The sequence below is a fragment of the Daucus carota genome, chromosome 1 (assembly GCF_001625215.2).
Source record: "Daucus carota subsp. sativus chromosome 1, DH1 v3.0, whole genome shotgun sequence".
NCBI classification, from domain to species: Eukaryota; Viridiplantae; Streptophyta; class Magnoliopsida; order Apiales; family Apiaceae; genus Daucus; species Daucus carota.
The window spans coordinates 52,356,430-52,375,034 of record NC_030381.2 but is presented as its reverse complement, the minus strand read 5'-3'; the positions used below and the strand labels follow the sequence as shown (position 1 = coordinate 52,375,034).

Below are 18,605 nucleotides of genomic sequence, written 5' to 3'. Positions count from 1 at the left end.
TGAAATTTTATCTGAGCCCCCCAAAAGTATAAGACACCTAATAAGCATTTGATTCAAATAAGATTACCTATATAAAAATTAAAAACTGAATCTTTATCTAAACAACACAATTAACTTAAAATTCATAATCATGTGTTTGTTCAATTTCAATTATATTTAAAGATGGCGTGTGCTTTTTCATTATTGAAGTATTTTTCTTTTTTGAGAAAAAAAAAACAAGGTGTGCCGTGTGGAAAATTCGACTCACATTCACTAAACATGCTGATAACTTCTCAGAGCATTCACATTCCATTCTCCAACCTCATCCCTATATTTTAAAGAAATTTGTTAATTTTGGTCACATTCCATTCTCCAACCTCATCCCTATATTTTAAAGAAATTTGTTAATTTTGGTCGCATCCGGAATCCCAAAATAGGGTTTAGTTTTGGGGACTCAAAGTAAATCCTCATATTTGGGGTTTCACAATTCATCCCTCATACACTATTCATCATCCATTTCATTATTATTTTATTAAATATTAATGTTTTGTGTTATAAATTTTATTAATTTGGTGCAAGTTCTCATAAGTATATTAATAATATCAAATTATTGAATTAAAATTTCAATATTAAAAATATTTTTTTAAAAAAAATTAAAATTATTTGAAAAATGTTAAATATAATAAAAATAATGAAACATATAAACATATAAAAACATAAAATATAAAAATTGAAATTATAAGTAAAAGAGAACAAGATTTAGTAAAAAGAATGAGAATATCGGTTGAATATAGGGAATGGGTTGGAAGAAGCTTTTGAAAATTTATTAAATATTTCGAGGAATTACTATTTTTAGTAAGTTTTTGAGGTTGAGGATGGGGTGCCCAATGAGAATGCTCTCCGAATGATTTCATTTTCACCACTATTGCTAGTCGGCTAAACCTGCTTGACCTTATAAAGTCGCTTTGACGTCGACAAAACATAGTAGTGACTGATTGAGAAGTACTACGAGAGTCCAGAGACATTCTCAAAGACTCTTTGTTGTCCCTGCATTCTACAATCTGCACTACCAATACGGCAATACTTCGACTTTCAAATTTCTCCCATTCAAAACTTCAATTCTACTTGTTCAACACACCAACAATCTTCCGCAATTTTGTGTACAAGTTTTCAAGAATATGTCCTTGACGACTTACCAGGCACAACGCAATGCTACATTTTCGTTGCTGTTTTCCAACTCATTTCTCAAGTAAAATAATCAAAATAGAGATACAGTTGTTCGTGATCGTACTTGGAGGGTGAGGATGTCCATCCCGACTTGAATTTATGTACTTCTGAACAAATTACGTGATTAATGAATATTGATTCTTTTGTAGCAAACTTAAATAAAATAAAAAAACAATCAAAGTAGAATTTTACAAATATATGTAAAGTTTAACTTATTTTGATTGACTCTTAATAATGATAGACTCCATGTATAAAAACTAGATCAATCGATATAAGTTAAATGTTTAAGATTAGTGCTTAGCATGTGCAGATGACACACATTATAGATATTTAACTAAAAAGTAGTTATTAGTGTGTACACATGAGAACGCTAAAAAGACCCTTACCTTAAAAGTACTGATCTTACTTTGCCCAACTTGTAAAGTGGTCGTTTCTAAACCTTCTTGACTTTATTTAGTCGTTTGCAGGAGACTAGACATATAAAAATGCTAAACTGATCCAGGCTCTGGCAAGCACATTCTCAAGGTTGCACTTGATAAACATTTGACAACTGATACATGTGTTTTGTCCAGTGCAGCATTTTCATTTCTCAACTGTCCAACCATGATTTTCAACTTTCTACGATTCAACATTCTCTTCTTTTTTGTACTGAGAACCTCGACAACATTCGTACATTCATTTTCAAACAATGTCACTGATCAACAGGCTTTGCTTTCTTTCAAGTACTCAATAACAGAAGACCCCTCGGGTGTGCTGGACTCGTGGAACAATTCCATCCACTTCTGTCGTTGGACAGGCGTAAAATGCAGCAGCAGAAGACAGAGGGTAACAATACTCAACCTCCCCTCACTCAACTTGGCGGGTACATTGTCTCCTTATATTGGAAACCTGACGTTTCTAAGGATATTTTACCTCTATGAAAACCGCTTACATGGCTTGCTTCCCAGTGAAATTGGACGACTGTCTCGCCTACAAGATCTTTCTCTGGGAAACAACTCTTTTCAAGGTGAATTTCCTGCCAATCTACATCGTTGCAGAGATATCATATACATTGATTTAGAAGCCAACGATCTTCAAGGGAAAGTGCCTACTAATTTTTCATCTTGGCCTAAGCTTGAAATGTTTGCTGTGGCACGCAATCATATTGATGGATCTATTCCACCTTCCATAGGGAATATATCATATCTTCGTATTCTTTATCTGGACTATAATAATCTAGTTGGGGGAATACCTTTGGAAGTGACTAATCTTGCAAAATTAGAGGATCTTGATTTGTCACATAATCATTTGACAGGTTTGGTTCCTCTGCCACTATACAACATTTCATCCCTCCATAGTCTTGCTCTACACAGTAATGGTTTACAAGGAGCGATTCCATCAGATTTAGGCCTCACCCTTCCGGAGCTGCAAGAGTTCCACGCTTCAAGTAACCGTTTTACAGGTCCACTTCCGCCATCAATAGTCAATGCATCTAATCTCGTCGTTTTTGATATATTGATAAACAATATTACTGGGCCTATACCGGACAATTTGGATAGCCTTCCCAATATTCAGATTCTAGGTCTGGGTGAGAATCCACTTGGAGATAATATGCAGCCTGATGACTGGAAATTTTTCAATTCCTTGGTTAATTGTACTCATCTAAGGACATTGGGCTTACAGAAGAGTAGTTTGAGAGGGAAGCTCCCTGATTCCATCGCGAATCTCTCCATCACTATCGAGCACCTGTATATGCAACAGAATCACATATACGGAAGCATACCTCGTGGAATTGAAAAACTTGTCAACCTGATGCATCTTAATCTGGGAGACAACTTCTTGACGGGAAGCATTCCACAATCAATTGGAATGTTATCAAAGTTAGGCGGGCTAGCTTTTGATGGAAACAACATTGCAGGAGCAATTCCAACTTCCATTAGTAACATTACTCAATTATTTCTTCTCTTTTTGGATAATAATGAGCTCCAAGGAAGCATACCTACTCAATTGTTTCACATATCAACTTTAGAGGAAGTGCTCCTCTCTAACAACCAGCTTAGAGGTGCAATACCGGATGAAATTGGGTTTTTGTCCCATTGTATTTACCTTAATTTTTCTCAGAATTTGTTCAAGGGTCCACTTCCATCCAATATTGGAAGCTTGAAACATTTGGCGGAACTAGATCTTTCATACAACCAACTAACCGGAGATATACCCGCTACTCTTGATGGATGTGTGATGTTGGAGGAACTATACATGGAAGGAAACCTTTTTCAAGGTAAAATTCCATCCTCTTTCAGAACTTTGAAAAATCTTGCATTTCTTGATCTTTCGGACAATAACATCTCGGGTAGTATTCCAAGCTTTTTTGAGGGGTTTCGTCAAATCATATTTCTCAACTTGTCACACAACAAGCTTGAAGGTGAAGTGCCTAAAGATGGTCTGTTTTCAAATGTTAGTACCTTTTCAGTTGTTGGAAATTCGGAGCTTTGTGGGGGTATTCAAGCACTGCATTTGCATGCTTGTCCTGAAAAAGTCCTGAGGAATAAGAAAAAAGCATCTGCCTTGAGAATAATACTAATTGGAGTGCTTGTACCTTGTGGCGTGTTGTTTGCATATCTTGCCTTGATTTCTTATTGGCGTCGAAACTCCAAGAAGTTGAATGACCCCATACTAGTATTGGAGGATGATCGATATCCCAGACTTTCATACCAAGACCTTCTACTAGCTACAAATGAGTTCTCTCGGAACAATTTGATCGGTGAAGGAAGATATGGTTCTGTTTATAAAGGAAATCTTGAATCAGTTGAACATATGATTGCTGTAAAGGTACTAAATGTTGAAGTACATGGAGCGAAGAAGAGTTTTTTGGCGGAGTGTGAAACATTGAGGAACATTCGTCATCGGAATCTTATCAAAATCGTCACAATGTGCTCTAGCACTGATTTTATGGGCAATGACTTCAGGGCATTGGTTTTCGAGTTCATGCCTAATGGGAGTCTAGATAGCTGGTTGCATCCAAGTCCTTCCTATCAAGGGTATGAAAGAAACTTGTCTCTACTCCAAAGATTAAATATTTCTATAGATGTTGCACTAGGATTGGATTACCTACATCATCACACCCATGCAAGTATCATTCATTGCGACCTAAAGCCAAGTAATATTCTTATTGATGAAAATTTTGTGGCTCGTATTGGTGATTTTGGTTTGGCGAGGTTCGACTTTGCTGTTATTACAAGTGACATCAATCAAACACAAATGAGTTCAACCGGTGTTCGTGGAACGGTGGGATATGTTCCTCCAGGTGACTTTTCACACTATCTTGCCAATATAGAGTACCACTTTTAATATTTAGTTGAACAATTATGTATTCTGCTTGAAGACCTTAATAAATTTTATTTTGAGCCAATTTTATAAACCCTTTAATTGTGCAGAGTATGGAATGTATGGGGAGATATCAGCAGAGGGAGATGTCTATAGCTTTGGAATTCTCCTTCTAGAAATATTTTCGGGGAAGCGGCCTACAGAAAGTAGCATATTCATGAATAACGACAATAATCTTCATGACTTTGTAAAGAAGGCTCTCCCACGAAGAGTGATGGATATTGTTGATCCAAGGATCGTACAGGATCAAGAAGAACATGGCATGACTATAAATCCATCATACCGCAGGGCTATTATAGAGGGATGCCTGACATCAATATTTGAAGTGGGGATATTATGTTCACAAGTGACGCCAAGGAAACGCATTGACATCAGTGTTGCTATTAAGCATTTACATGTAGTCAGAGACAAAATCCTCCAGCACAGCCAGTAACTTGGATTCTCTGGTAAATTTGTCGTGCTTAATTTGGATAGGTGATGCACCACCACAGTAATTGATCCTTTTTCCGCTCAGCCTGTCAGCTGTTTATACACACACTGACGAGGTCGGATTCCACGTCAGAATCATGATCGGGCATAATTGACTTCAACTGCAGCTTATTTCATTATTTGTCGCTAATATTCACTATTTAGTAACTAGAGGCTGAAAAGTAATTGAGAAGTGGCCGTGTCAGGTTTTAATTTATCATTCAATATCTTAATTTATGAATCTATGCTCTGCTCCTTTAATTGATATGAGTAACTAGCATAGGCTACTTAGTATTGTACTTAGTACTGAGGCTCGATCCCATACAGCCGTTAAACTACTTTATGATCAGCGTTATAGTGATCACTGGTTGCAATGGCTCTGTATCTACTGGTAGTTAATAAGGTGAAGATTAAGAAGTTGCTCTGTTCTTTATCTTAATCATCTTAAACTAGTTGTAGAGACAAACAGAGCATTAAACATTTCTGCAGTTGAGCACGCGATTGAATTATGTCATATTCTGCTCCAAATTTAAACACTGCCAATAAGCCAAACTAATGGTAACTGACAATAATATACTAAACTCAAATTAAAATCTCAGGCTAGCCTTCAGCAAAGGATGTGCAGACATTACATTTGTTCCTCAGCCTCGACCTTAACACGAGGGCTGTTTTGCCTTGGTGACAGGAATGTTGGAGTCGAAAATAAATTTCTTGCTGTTAGTAAATTAAACAAACATGACATAAAATGTGCTTAAATCAAATATAGATCAACTCAAAGAAAATTTTGCAACTTTGTTTATTGTTTGAAACGACTAAATCATTCAACATATAATCCTATTCTAATAACTCTATATGCTCAATCTAGTGAGATTCATATCAAAAACTGAAAATACCATCCTATCACCACTACTACTGAAATACTAACAGCTACTAAAATCTACTCTTTAATAATTTGACCAAACTTATTTAAGTAGTGCTATCAATGGGCGGCGTAGGACCTTTTGGTTTTGGTGGTGGACCAACAGGACCTTTTGGTTTTGATGGTGGACCTTTTGGTGGTGGACTAACAGGACCTTTTGGTTTTGATGGTGGACTTTTTGGTGGTGGACTAACAGGACCTTTTGGTTCTGATGGCGGACCAACAGGACCTTTTGGTTTTGATGGTGGACCTTTTGGTGATGGTGATGGACCAACTGGACCTTTTGGTGATGGACCAACGGGACCTTTTGGTGGTGGACCAGTAGGAGGGCTAGCCGAAGGGACATCAGCATGCTTACCGGAGTGATTAGGAGCATGACAAGTACTCATCATGTAATGTGGGATCAAAAGCTCATCAATCTTGACAATAAAATCAGGGCAGCTCTTCTTGTGGTTAGCAATCGGATGACAACAATCTTTGACAAGAGGCGCCGAATACCATGCTGAAACCAGCTTTTCCTTCACACAGTCTGACAAAGCCAACTTTGCCTTGATGCAATCAGGGCTAATAACTGGCTTCTTCGGCGCCGTGAAGTAATGCGGTAATTGAAAGTGTGGTATGGGGAATGGGAATAAAGGCCATGTACGCTTCACAGGCAGCTTTTCATCTTCATACTGAGATTCACCATAAGGGACCAAAGCTGTCAAACATAAAAAAACAAGAAAAAGAATTGGAAGTGAAGGCTTCATGTTTATGATCTAAAGAGAGTGATACTCAATGTACATCGAACACATGGAATTATGGAATTATTTATAATAGCTGAGAGGCTAGTTTGATAACTATGAAATGAGTGATAAACTCTATGAGTTAGTTATTTCACTTATCTTTTGCCTAGAATATAAATCATTCCGCAGTGTTCTCTGTCTCAACTATTTCTCACAAAGTATATCTAAAATACCTTTCATGAAAACATAAAGTGGACTCTTGTTGCATTTCATTTCTTTAGAAAATACATAGCAAGTGTTTTGAGTATATATTTTATTACTGAGTATATTTTTGTTAAGTATATTTTTACATTAAGTATATCTGTTATTATATGGAGAAAATAGAAAACACAAGGTAAAAAAGCATTATTTAACTAGTCATTATTTGTATATTAATTTTATAAAATAAAGAAATTATAATTCATCCCCATGGAAGGTTTATCCATTATCAGTTTCACGGTGTATAGGTAACTTAGCGGTAAACGAATTTAAAAAAAATATTTAGATGTATAAATGTGGAGAAATGGGTGGATTACATTTTGAATTTTTCTCTCCTAATAAAATTTGGATTTTACCCTATTCTCATATTAAAATAATAACTTTAAGAGTTTCAGCAATACAAAAATTGATGGTCATTGTGCCCGCGGCCACGAGCTTAAATGTTAAAATAATTAAAATTCATTATTTGACAAAAAAAATGCTTATTTGAAAAAAAAATAAGTTTTTATATATTTTTCTTCGAAAAATATCTTTTCTCCCGAAATAAGTCAATATTTCAATTCTTAATCAGTCACCCAAATTATACTCACAGATTAAATATACTGCAAAAACATGTGATTAATCCTTTTAATTTTTATGATGCATAACTCAACTTGAAATTGAATACTATATCTTGTGAGATAACGGTTACATTCCAAAAAAGATACCTGTAGCAAAATGACAATGACAGTGTCGAAAAATGAAAGCGAAATGCCTCAAAAAGGAAGAGCCAGGAGCATCAGTGGAAATTGACCATTGTGCTGTATGTCAATCCTGCATTCCAATTTGAAAGAGCAACCATTCCAGGCTACAATGGTCTGTTTAGATGTATATGAGGTGATCTTGAAAGAAAGAGCCTGGCCTTGCAATTTTCCCTCGAATGAAAATCGAAGCCCCCTTTTTTGATGCATGGAACTCTGCAACAGAAAAGCAAATAAGAATCAGCAAACATTATTATTGTTATTTTTTTATGTCCCTTGTTAAGACTGGGAAAGTGTTTATTACCTGCAGTACATGACAGGAACAATGCCACCTTTCCACTGTGCGATTTTCATAAATGCGGGCTTAGCCATGTCAGAGTGAGTTCGGGGAGGGTTGCACCAGCCACCGTTGTTGGAATCTTGGTTCCAGTTTGGAGGGCAAATGTTTGTTGCTGTAACTGTTGTAACTGATCTGATCAAAATATAATTATGCCCAAATTTTTACAAAACATTCCAAAAGAGTACTAAAACATAACATATATATTCACCAAAATATAATCATGCCCAAATTTTGACAAACCATTCCATGACAGTACTAAAACATAAGACAAAGACACATATATGAATTTATTTCCAGCACAGAAACTTACAGAAATTGAAGAGGATAGAATCATCGAACATAGTTTTTGTTGAAAAACATTTCTCCAAACCGCTAGTTTTGAAAAACTACAGTCATGAAAAACTTAAACTTGGCATATGAAAAACTTAAACTTGGCATATGGACCTTATATTTTTTTGACAGGTTATTGCAGTCATCAGCTTTAATGAGATAGATTTTCAGTTTCTTCCAGTTATGTGTGCCGTTCAACTGAGAGATTTGAGCAAAGTAAATAATCTAAGTGACAAACTTTTTGTTGCTAATAAAACTTTTTGTTGCTAATAAGAGATAATAACCGTCCTGACAGCTAACGGCAACTCGTTTCCTGGGCAAGATGTAGACAGTGAAGATGGAAATGGCAAGAAATCTAGGTCGGGATCAGAACATGGGCTACAACCTAGTGCTTATACGGCATCAAAGGGGAGCTCAACTTCGAGTATGGCCGCTACTGTTGTTATCGGTGTTTAATTAGTAGGATACAGATTATGCATGTAAATTCCAGGACAGGCAAAAAAAATGGTAAACTTTTACCACAGGCCATCATCAGCTGGCTAAAAAACTCCTTGTCCAGGATTTCCTTTCGATGCACCATCAAATTCAGATGTTCAGATCAGGCCTATAATTAGAGACATGAATGTTGGAGCTGTGTAACTTTGAGGACTGGGAATGTAAACTTCTCCTTGCACAGTATAAAACAAATATAATATAATAGAAAAGAACGAATTACATTAGTAAATTAAACAAACATGATATAAATTGTGCTTTAATAAAATCTGGATCAACTCAAAGAAAACGTTGCAACTTTGTTTATTGCCTAAAACGACTAAAATCATCAAATATTCTGCTCCTATTCTAATAACTCTATATGCTCAATCTAGTGAGACTTAGATTGAAAACTAAAAATACCAGCCTACCACCACTACTAAGACTTGCTAACAGGTACAAAATCAAAGTGACAATATGCCTAGTGCCTTAGCTACAATATGCTTACTTTTAATGCGCCAATTTAAACGCAACTACAAAATCAAAGTGACAATAGCGGAGCATGGAAGGAACCCGACTATTAAGGTGGAACTGATAAACTTTTAAATTTATGCCTAGTGCAACAGCCTAAAGTCATGTTCTTCATAACTTACAGGTAACTTAACAATATGATCTGTAGCCAAATGAATAGGTGGATTGCTTCGATGTCATATTCTAAGGATGTTTATCAAGCTCTTTAACTAAGACCTATCAGCAAGCTCAGCACCTACAATTTTCATAAACAATCAAAAAACACAGTACGGGGAAATAAGAAAAATTCAAAGGTCATGAATACAAATACCATTTCTTCATCTTAGGGTTAGTATTCTTGTCTCTGCGCTCCTTTCCAATCTGAACCATTCCCTTCACACATACCAGGCTCTCCACGTGACTGTAGGACAGAAACCAAAATGGCTGTAGGGTGACAATCTCATTGTAACGGAGAACATTAATAATTTTAGGGTCACAGATATAAGTGGTCCGGTACTCCGGTCGATAGAATCATGAATGTTTTCCCCTGTCCACGTCTCCAGTACAATCTCACCAGTGCTAAAGCACGGAGGAGGAATCCGCATTCCTTCAAAATCAAACAGCCCAATACTATACATCTCTGTCCACTTTGCAATGTCTTCATCGCGCACATACAAATCCAAACATTTGGTTTGGATGCTCACCAGGTGATTGAATCAGAGCAGCAACTGAGTCCGTCAAGTTCACAATAATAATAAGAACAAGTGGCGCTGCGTAATAATAAGGTGAAGTCTAAGAAACGGCTCTCTACTTATTTTTATCTGTTATTCTACATTCGCCTATCTTAATTTTAATAGATTTTAAACCAGTAACAGCAACAAACGGAGCATCAAACATTTCTGCAGTTCAGCAGGTGATTGTATTTCACAAGGATCTATAGTGAAGGAGTATTTCCTGCTGACAGCTTAATTTAAGAGTAGGTACTGCAAGTGGTTGGAAAATAATGCTTAGTCTAATATATGATATAATCACATCATGATATATCATCACATGTTATCAGATAACTATAAGAAAGTTTCAATGTCAAAGCCATAAACCTATTAACAGCTTCTTACTAATACATTAATATTCGTTCTGGAACAGGCTCGACATTTAGATGAGGCTAAATTGCAGGTGTTTGTTTTTGGTCAAAAGCCTGAAGGAATCGGAACACTAACAAATGAAAACTCACAGGTTGATTTTAAATTAAATGCCTACATGTATTCGAGCACCTACTAACAACTAGGAACATTAATAACCTGTGATTGACTGGTAGTTAATACGGTGAAGTTGAAGAAGAGGCACTGTATTATTTCTTAATCATTTTAAACTAGCTACAGAGACAACCAGAGCATCAGACATTTCTGCAGTTTAGCACGCAGTGAGCCACCAATGAGCCAGACTAATGGTAACTGACACTAAAATACAGAATTTAAATTAAAATCTCAAGCTGGTCTGCAGCTAAAGGATTAGCAGACATTCTTAATAAGCAAGGTTCAGATGTTCCTCAGCCTCAACCATATCACGAGGAACGTTAGGCTTATAATTAGTGACATGAATGTTGGAGCTGTGTAACTCTGAGGACTGGGAATATAAACTTCTCCTTACACAGTATGAAACAAATACTATATAATAGAAAAGAACGAATTACATTAGTAAATTAAACAAACATGATATAAATTGTGCTTCAATCAAATCTGAATCAGCTCAAAGTAAACGTTGCAACTTTGTTTATTGCCTAAAACGACTAAAATCATCAAATATTCTGCTCCTATTCTAATAATTCTATATGCTCAATCTAGTGAGACTTAGATTGAAAACTAAAAATACCAGCTTACCACCACTACTAAGACTTGCTAACAGGTACTGAAATCTACTCTTAATAATTTGAGTAAAATTATTTTGGAATAGTAGAATCACTGGCAGGAGGACTTGATGGAGGACCAGCATGATGGCCAGCGGAAGGCGATGGAGGACCAGCAGGATGGCTGGTGGAAGGAGATGGAGGACCGGCATGATGACCAGCAGAAGGGGATGGACCAGCAGCAGGGCCATTGGAAGGAGATGAATGATGAGCAGGAGGACTAGTGGAAGAGCCATTGCAAGGAGATGGATGATGAGCAGGAGGACTAGTGGAAGAGCCATTGGAAGGGGCTGGAGGATGAGCAGGAGGACTAGTGGAAGAGCCATTGGAAGGGGACGGAGGATGAGCATGAGGAGGACTAGTGGAAGAGCCATTTGAAGGGGATGGAGGATGAGCGGGAGTAGTGGAAGAGCCATTGGAAGGAGATGGAGGATGAGCGGGAGGACTAGTGGAAGATCCATTGCAAGGGGATGGAGGGTGAGCGGGAGGACTATTGGAAGAGCCATTGGAAGGGGATGGAGGGTGAGCAGGAGGACTAGCGGGAGGGCCTTTGGAAGGGGATGGGGGGTGAACAGGAAGGCTATGGGAAGGGGTTGGAGGGTGAGCGGGAGGGCCTTTGGAAGGGGATGGGGGGTGAATGGGAAGGATATTGGTAGAGCCATTGGAAGGGGATGGAGGGTGAGCAGGAGGACTAGTGGAAGAACCATTGGAAGGAGAAGGAGGATGAGCAGGAGGACTAGTAGAAGAGCCATTGCAAGGAGATGGAGGATGAGCCGGAGGACTAGTGGAAGATCCATTGGAAGGGGATGGAGGGTGAGCGGGAGGACTAGCGGGAGGGCCTTTGGAAGGACTAGAGGGAGGGCCTTTGGAAGGGGATGGGGGGTGAACAGGAAGGCTATGGGAAGGGGTTGGAGGGTGAGCGGGAGGGCCTTTGGAAGGGGATGGGGGGTGAATGGGAAGGATATTGGTAGAGCCATTGGAAGGGGATGGAGGGTGAGCAGGAGGACTAGTGGAAGAGCCATTGGAAGGAGAAGGAGGATGAGCAGAAGGACTAGTAGAAGAGCCATTGCAAGGAGATGAAGGATGAGCCGGGGGACTAGTGGAAGATCCATTGGAAGGGGATGGAGGGTGAGCGGGAGGACTAGGGGAAGAGCCATTGGAAGGGGATGGCGGGTGAGCGGGAGGGCCATTAGAAGGGGATGGAGGATGAGCGGGAGGACTAGCGGGAGGGCCTTTGGATGGGGAGGGGGGGTGAACGGGAAGGCTATTGGAAGGGGTGGGATGGTGAGAGGGAGGACTAGGGGAAGAGCCATTAGAAGGGGACGAATGGTGAGTGGGAGGACTAGTAGAAGAGCCATTGCAAGGAGATGGAGGATGAGTCGGAGGACTAGTGGAAGATCCATTGGAAGGGGATGGAGGGTGAGCGGGAGGACTAGGGGAAGATCCATTGGAAGGGGATGGCGTGTGGGCGGGAGGGCCTTTGGAAGGGGAAGGGGGGTGGGCCGGAGGACTAGCGGGAGGGCCTTTGGAAGGGGACGGAGGGTGGGCAGGAGGACTAGCGGGAGGGCCATTAGAAGGGGATGGAGGATGAGCGGGAGGACTAGCGGGAGGGCCTTTGGATGGGGAGGGGGGGTGAACGGGAAGGCTATTGGAAGGGGTGGGATGGTGAGAGGGAGGACTAGGGGAAGAGCCATTAGAAGGGGACGTATGGTGAGCGGGAGGACTAGTAGAAGAGCCATTGCAAGGAGATGGAGGATGAGGCGGAGGACTAGTGGAAGATCCATTGGAAGGGGATGGAGGGTGAGCGGGAGGAGTAGGGGAAGATCCATTGGAAGGGGATGGCGGGTGGGCGGGAGGGCCTTTGGAAGGGGACGGAGGGTGGGCAGGATGACGAGCGGGAGGGCCTTTGGAAGGGGACGGAGGGTGGGCAGGATGACCAGCGGGAGGGCCTTTGGAAGGGGACGGAGGGTGGGCAGGATGACCAGCGGGAAGGCCTTTGGAAGGGGACGGAGGGTGGGCAGGATGACCAGCGGGAGGGCCTTTGGAAGGGGACGGAGGGTGGGCAGGATGACCAGCGGGAGGGTCTTTGGAAGGGGAGGGAGGCTGGGCAGGATGACCAGCGGGAGGGCCTTTGGAAGGGGACGGAGGGTGGGCAGGAGCAGAAGGTGTTGGGTGGTGAGCAGGAGATGGAGGATGAGCAGGAGGACTAGCGGAAGGAGGAGTAGTAACATGCTTATTATGAATAGGCTGAACAGGGTGTACAGGGTGAACATGAGCATGACAAGCATACTTAATATATTGTGGGATCAAATGCTCATCAATCATAACAATAAAACCAGGACAACTCTTCTTATGGTTAAAAATCGGATCACAACAATCTTTGACAAGAGGCTTCGAATACCAGGTGGAAACCAGCTTCTCTTTAACACAGTCTGACAAAGCCAACTTTGCCTTAATGCACTCACCGCTAATAGCTGGCTTCTTCATTGGCACAGGGTAATGCGGCAGCATAGGGTAATGCGGCAGCATAGGGTAATGAGGTAATCTATAATGTTGAAACGGAAACTTGAAAAAAGGCCATGGACGCCTGAAGAACAGCTTTTCCTCTTCATACTGGGATTCACCCTGAGGAACCAAAGCTGTCGCACATAAAACAACAAGAAAAAGAGTTGGAAGTGAAGGCTTCATGTTTATGGTTTAAGAGAGTGTTTAGGCTTAAGAGTGTTGTATCATATGCATTTCGTTGAGCACATGAGTTTATTTATGGTAGCAGAGAGGCTGGAATGATAAACACTGTTAGTTATCTCAGCTATCTTTACAAAGATATATCATTTTAGAGCTTTCTCGCTCAACTGCTTTTTACAAGACATATCAAAAAGAAACTACTTTTCATAATAAAATTACTATCGTATGGATGTTGTTAAAAAATAAACTAATGCATGTATTCGTTTTATTTTTTTCTATATGAATATATATATTTTTATAATAATGTTTTATTCATGTATTTTGAAATATATTTATTTTTACGTAGATAAAATAGAAAACACAAAACAAAAATATCTTTTATATATTTATGATTAAATAAAATAGAAAACAGAAAATAAGAAAAATATTTAAACTCAATCGGTTATATTGATATTATTATTGTCTAATAAAATGAAAGAAATTATTATTCATCCTAATCCTAAGCGGTATGACTTCTATTAAACAATGTGTGAGCATGAGTAAAAGATCACGAGAACCTATTCTGATAATAATGAAATGGAATGATAAACACAAATTAGTTATGTCAGCTGTCTTTGCATATAGTTCAGAGTTTTCTGGCTCCACTACTTCCTACCAAACATATCAAAAAAAAAAATATTTGTCAAAAAAAAAACTATGGTATGGGTGCTTAAAAAATAAATTAATGCATGTAATCGTTTTATTTTTTTCTATATATATATATAATAATGTTTTATTCATGTATTTTGAAATATATTTATTTTTATATAGATAAAATAGAAAACACTAAACAAAAATATTTTTATTATATTTATGAATAAATAAAATTGAAAGAAAAATATTTTAATTCGATCATTATATTGATTTTACTATTTTGTAATAAAATGAAAAATAATTATTATTCATCCTAATTTTAGCGGTATGACTTCTATTATGAGTAAAAGATTACGGGGAGCATGAGTAAAAGATTATGGGGAGAGGCGATTTTGATAATAATGAAATGGAATGATAGACACAAATTAGTTATGTTAGTTGTCTCATGCAAGGTCAGAGTTTTCTGGCTCCGTTACTTCTTACCAAACATATCAAAAAAGAAATTATTTAAAGTAAAAAATAACTACCGTATCAATATAGTTAAAAAAAGATTTATATGCAATCGTTTTTTATATACATTTATATTAACATTTTATTTATGTATTTTTATAACATATTTATTTTCATATAGAGAAAGTATAAAACATAAAATAAAAAATATTTCTATATATTTGTTTTTACACTGATAAATTAGAAAACACAAGATAAAAAAAACATTTAAATTGCTATGTTGATATTATTAGTTTTTTTTTTATAAAATGAAAGAAAATAATTCATTCTATAATTTTATCCTATGACACATATTTGCTAGATACAGTGAAACTGTGCTAAAAAAATGTTATACTGATTTAAATCCGCATTGTACCGTATAATTCAGAATTATAGACGCATATAAATTAACCAATGTGTCATCTCACAAATTGCATAAAGTATGTGCCATCTAACAAATTGCCTTAGATTTACTCTTACTAACAAATTGCAGAGATTTACCGTTTCTAAGTGCCTCAAAACTCAGAAGTACCATGTCGTGTTTATATTTCTTTGTTGTCTTGTCTAGTTTAGTTTGTGATTTTGTACCTGCAAAAAGAATACTAAATTTAATTTGAAATGTTCAACTATAACTGTCTTGTTTTTAACGCATTTTAAAGTTAAGGATGAGTCTGAATCTGTGTTTTATAGCAAGTAGGTTAATACAACATGTGATCTGTAGTTCTTGAATGCAAAATATGATATATCCTGAGAAACTGGAACAAGGGTAAAGAAACAAGCGACAACATTGTATTGTTTACAGTGATCCAACATTTATCCACAGAAAGCGGAAAGTTGCATAGTGCATACAAAGCTAGAAATTTGACTTGCATTGAAATTTAAACAAGAGTTCATCACCAATGTCATTACACAAGGGACTGAGGTAACATCATTAAGAAGCATCAGGCATATAATGTTTAACAAACTTGCTTTACTCCTGTCTGCACTACCCATCTAGCAGCAGATTCAGTTAAAGATTCAACGCCGACTCAAAATCTTTAGACAAGAATTCAATCCTGCAAGTGGAAACCAAAATCTAAAAACATGACTTTAAATAAACTAAAGCTCTCACTTCCCACTAATTAAGTCTAGACCCTACATTTTCGGATATTTAATCCCACTTACTTTTATTGCTACAATCCCGAGACCAGCTACTTATGCGTTACGAGTTACAATTTCAGAAAACATAGAATACCTCATAGAACTCATAGTCTTTTCCTATTGGTAAGGTCAATTAAAACAGTAGTCATACTAACTTCTTTCTTTTACCATAGAGTGTTCTAATCTGTTCCTAACAGGAGAACTAATTTTTCACACATTGTGGTACTGCACATTGCATTACACATTACAATGGGAATTGACACATTTCTGTATCTTAGAACCATCAAATACTACTTGAAAGTTACCCTACATTGCATAATTCCCAGTTCCTTAGCGATATGCTTACTTTTAATGCGCCAATTTAAACCAACTACAAAATCAAAGCGACAACAGTGGAGCATGGAAGGAACCTGACTATTAAGGTGGAGCTGATAAACTTTTAAATTTATGCCTAGTGCAACAGTCTAAAGTCATGTTCTTCATAACTTACAGATAACTTAACCATATGATCTGTAGACCAAATGATTAGGTGGATCACTTTGATGTCATATTCTAAGGATGTTAAGACCCATCAGCGAGCTCAGCACATACAAATTTCATAAACAATTAAAAAGCACAGTATGGACAAATAAGAAAAATTTAAAGCTCACGAATACAAATACCATTTCTTCATCTTAGGGTTAGTCTTCTTGTCTCTGCGCTCCTTCCCAATCTGAACCATTCCCTTGACACATACCAGGCTCTCCACGTGACTGTAGGAAAGAAACCAAAATGGCTGTAGCGCGTCAATCTCATTGTTACGGAAAACAATATTATTTTTAGGGTCACATATATGAGTGGTCCGGTCTATAGAATCATGAATATTTTCCCCTGTCCACGTCTCCAGTACAATCTCACCAGTGCTAAAGCACTGAGGAGGAATCCGCATTCGTTCAAAATCAAACGGGCCAATACTATACATCTTTGTCCACTTCGCAGTATCTTCATCGCGCACATACAAGTCAAACGTTTGGTTTGGAAGCTCACCAGGTGATTGAATTAGAGCAGCAACTGAATCCCTCAAGTTCACAGGATGCACCAAAGTATGCCCATTCTTAATGTGTTCTGGATACAGGATCTTCTTAAACAGCCCCGTAAAAGGATCAATTCTTCCTAAAATCTCTAGCTGATCAGGAATAAATGACTCCATATCTTCCTGTCGTGCATCAGTCCCTATCCAATACGGAACACCCTTCACAACAAAATTACAATGTCTTACTTTGGGCTGGAAGGGAATAACTCCCCCCTTACTAACATCTTCCCAAATTTCCTGGTTAGCAGAGTACATTTCAACTCGAGACCAACGAAACTTCTCAAAGTAAGGCGGGAGAGCAACAGGAACAATGCGAATGATCTTGAAATCATCCGCCACACCATCAAACCCCAACCCAACCGACATGTCCTCCAACCTATCATATCTACTCCACATTTTTGAAAACTCAATGGGCTTCCAGTAATTAATAGCAGGGTTCCATAACGCAACAAACTGCCCAAACATTTCGGCATAATTAGCTAGACAAACAATGCCATTAACAGAACCCCCAAGAGACATATTCTTGGAGAAATCAGCAAAATTGATAACCCTAGGGTAATTAGGCCTCACAGTGAACTCTGTATCAATGTGGAGCACAGGAATTGGAGGGCCATTTACGCGTAAATAAGCCACAACTTTTCGACCGTAATTAGCAATATCAGTGGTATTGCATAAAATCTGTTTGTTATTTCTTGAAGTATTGAAATCAAGGTGCATTTGTATGAATGTGGATGATGCAAGAGAGCTAGCCAGGATTTACAAACACATTTACACCTTACCAGGGACTTAACAGGAGTCCTGTAGAGTATTTCAAGTAGAAGATCTGCTGGTAGTGTCTTTACAATGGTGGGCTTGTCCTCTTTAGCTCCTGGCTGGTTTGAGTGATGCTGGGGTTTAGTGGGCTTGTGATATTTCCTCTTTGTTTTACCATTTTTCACCATTTTTGAGCTCAGGGGAGTCGATCTTTTGGGTGAGAAACTGAGAGGGGGCTTGAAGAAATGAGAGATCAGGAGGGTTTGTTTCAATTTTAAGCAGCAACCTGTGAATAATTTAATGTTGTTATTATTGTCCTGTTGTGTTCAGTGTTACTTTTCAGTGGCTTGTCCTGTCTGAAATCACTTCTACCGGACTAAGGGTTTGTTTGGCGGTGCCGTTAAAAATTGCTGTGCGGTCAGAAAAAGTGCTGTGGTAGAAATCAAATAACTGTTTAATTATTTTTTTGATATTTGTTTATTTTAAGTTATAATATAAAAAATATTTTTTGTGATGAGGTTTGATAATGAAATTTGTAAAACCTTACTGCAAAAGTGAAAGCAGCTTTTTCCAAAAGCATGGGAGGACCTGCTTTTAGAT

At 38.1% G+C, this 18,605-nt stretch overlaps 4 protein-coding genes across 6 annotated transcripts; 1 reads left to right on the top strand and 3 right to left on the bottom strand.

Moving 5' to 3' along the window:
- The first annotated feature begins 1,700 nt into the window (after positions 1-1,700).
- On the top strand, positions 1,701-5,292 carry LOC108197928 (probable LRR receptor-like serine/threonine-protein kinase At3g47570). Its single transcript, XM_017365668.1, has 2 exons — positions 1,701-4,489; positions 4,620-5,292. The coding sequence occupies exons 1-2, from the start codon at positions 1,810-1,812 to the stop codon at positions 5,000-5,002; spliced, it is 3,063 nt and encodes a 1,020-aa protein (XP_017221157.1). The 5' UTR covers positions 1,701-1,809; the 3' UTR covers positions 5,003-5,292.
- Positions 5,293-6,003: 711 nt separating this feature from the next.
- On the bottom strand, positions 6,004-6,954 carry LOC108224653 (proline-rich extensin-like protein EPR1). The gene is made up of 2 exons (XM_017399340.1): positions 6,915-6,954; positions 6,004-6,656 (listed from the first exon to the last, which is right to left on the bottom strand). The coding sequence occupies exons 1-2, from the start codon at positions 6,952-6,954 to the stop codon at positions 6,004-6,006; spliced, it is 693 nt and encodes a 230-aa protein (XP_017254829.1).
- A 633-nt stretch (positions 6,955-7,587) lies between these two features.
- On the bottom strand, positions 7,588-14,175 carry LOC108224644 (proline-rich extensin-like protein EPR1). Of its 2 annotated transcripts, none has more exons than XM_064086036.1 (3): positions 8,869-14,175; positions 7,984-8,151; positions 7,588-7,895 (listed from the first exon to the last, which is right to left on the bottom strand). In XM_064086036.1, the coding sequence occupies exon 1, from the start codon at positions 13,919-13,921 to the stop codon at positions 11,267-11,269; it is 2,655 nt and encodes an 884-aa protein (XP_063942106.1). In that variant the 5' UTR covers positions 13,922-14,175; the 3' UTR covers positions 7,588-7,895; positions 7,984-8,151; positions 8,869-11,266. The 2 variants fall into 2 exon arrangements, with proteins under 2 accessions (XP_063942106.1, XP_063942107.1); XM_064086037.1 differs by having other exon boundaries at positions 7,984-8,137.
- A 1,237-nt stretch (positions 14,176-15,412) lies between these two features.
- On the bottom strand, positions 15,413-18,315 carry LOC108204891 (uncharacterized). Of its 2 annotated transcripts, none has more exons than XM_064086038.1 (2): positions 16,843-18,315; positions 15,413-15,628 (listed from the first exon to the last, which is right to left on the bottom strand). In XM_064086038.1, exons 1-2 carry the CDS (start codon positions 17,967-17,969, stop codon positions 15,610-15,612), a joined length of 1,146 nt encoding a protein of 381 aa, XP_063942108.1. In that variant the 5' UTR covers positions 17,970-18,315; the 3' UTR covers positions 15,413-15,609. The 2 variants fall into 2 exon arrangements, with proteins under 2 accessions (XP_063942108.1, XP_017230044.1); XM_017374555.2 differs by lacking the exon at positions 15,413-15,628 and adding an exon at positions 15,734-16,095 and having other exon boundaries at positions 16,843-18,314.
- Between the last annotated feature and the right edge of the window lie 290 nt (positions 18,316-18,605).

Excerpts from the sequence above, each read along its gene's own strand:
- LOC108197928 (XM_017365668.1), top strand. The coding sequence starts at position 1,810 with ATGATTTTCAACTTTCTACGATTCAACATTCTCTTCTTTTTTGTACTG. Across the intron at positions 4,490-4,619 it reads GGTGGGATATGTTCCTCCAG|AGTATGGAATGTATGGGGAG; the intron begins GTGACTTTTCAC and ends TTAATTGTGCAG.
- LOC108224653 (XM_017399340.1), bottom strand. The coding sequence starts at position 6,954 with ATGAAATGCAACAAGAGTCCACTTTATGTTTTCATGAAAG. Across the intron at positions 6,657-6,914 it reads ACTTTATGTTTTCATGAAAG|CTTTGGTCCCTTATGGTGAA; the intron begins GTATTTTAGATA and ends TATGTTTGACAG.
- LOC108224644 (XM_064086036.1), bottom strand. The coding sequence starts at position 13,921 with ATGAAGCCTTCACTTCCAACTCTTTTTCTTGTTGTTTTATGTGCGACA.
- LOC108204891 (XM_017374555.2), bottom strand. The coding sequence starts at position 17,969 with ATGCACCTTGATTTCAATACTTCAAGAAATAACAAACAGATTTTATGC. Across the intron at positions 16,096-16,842 it reads AACCCTAAGATGAAGAAATG|GATTGAATTCTTGTCTAAAG; the intron begins GTATTTGTATTC and ends TTCCACTTGCAG.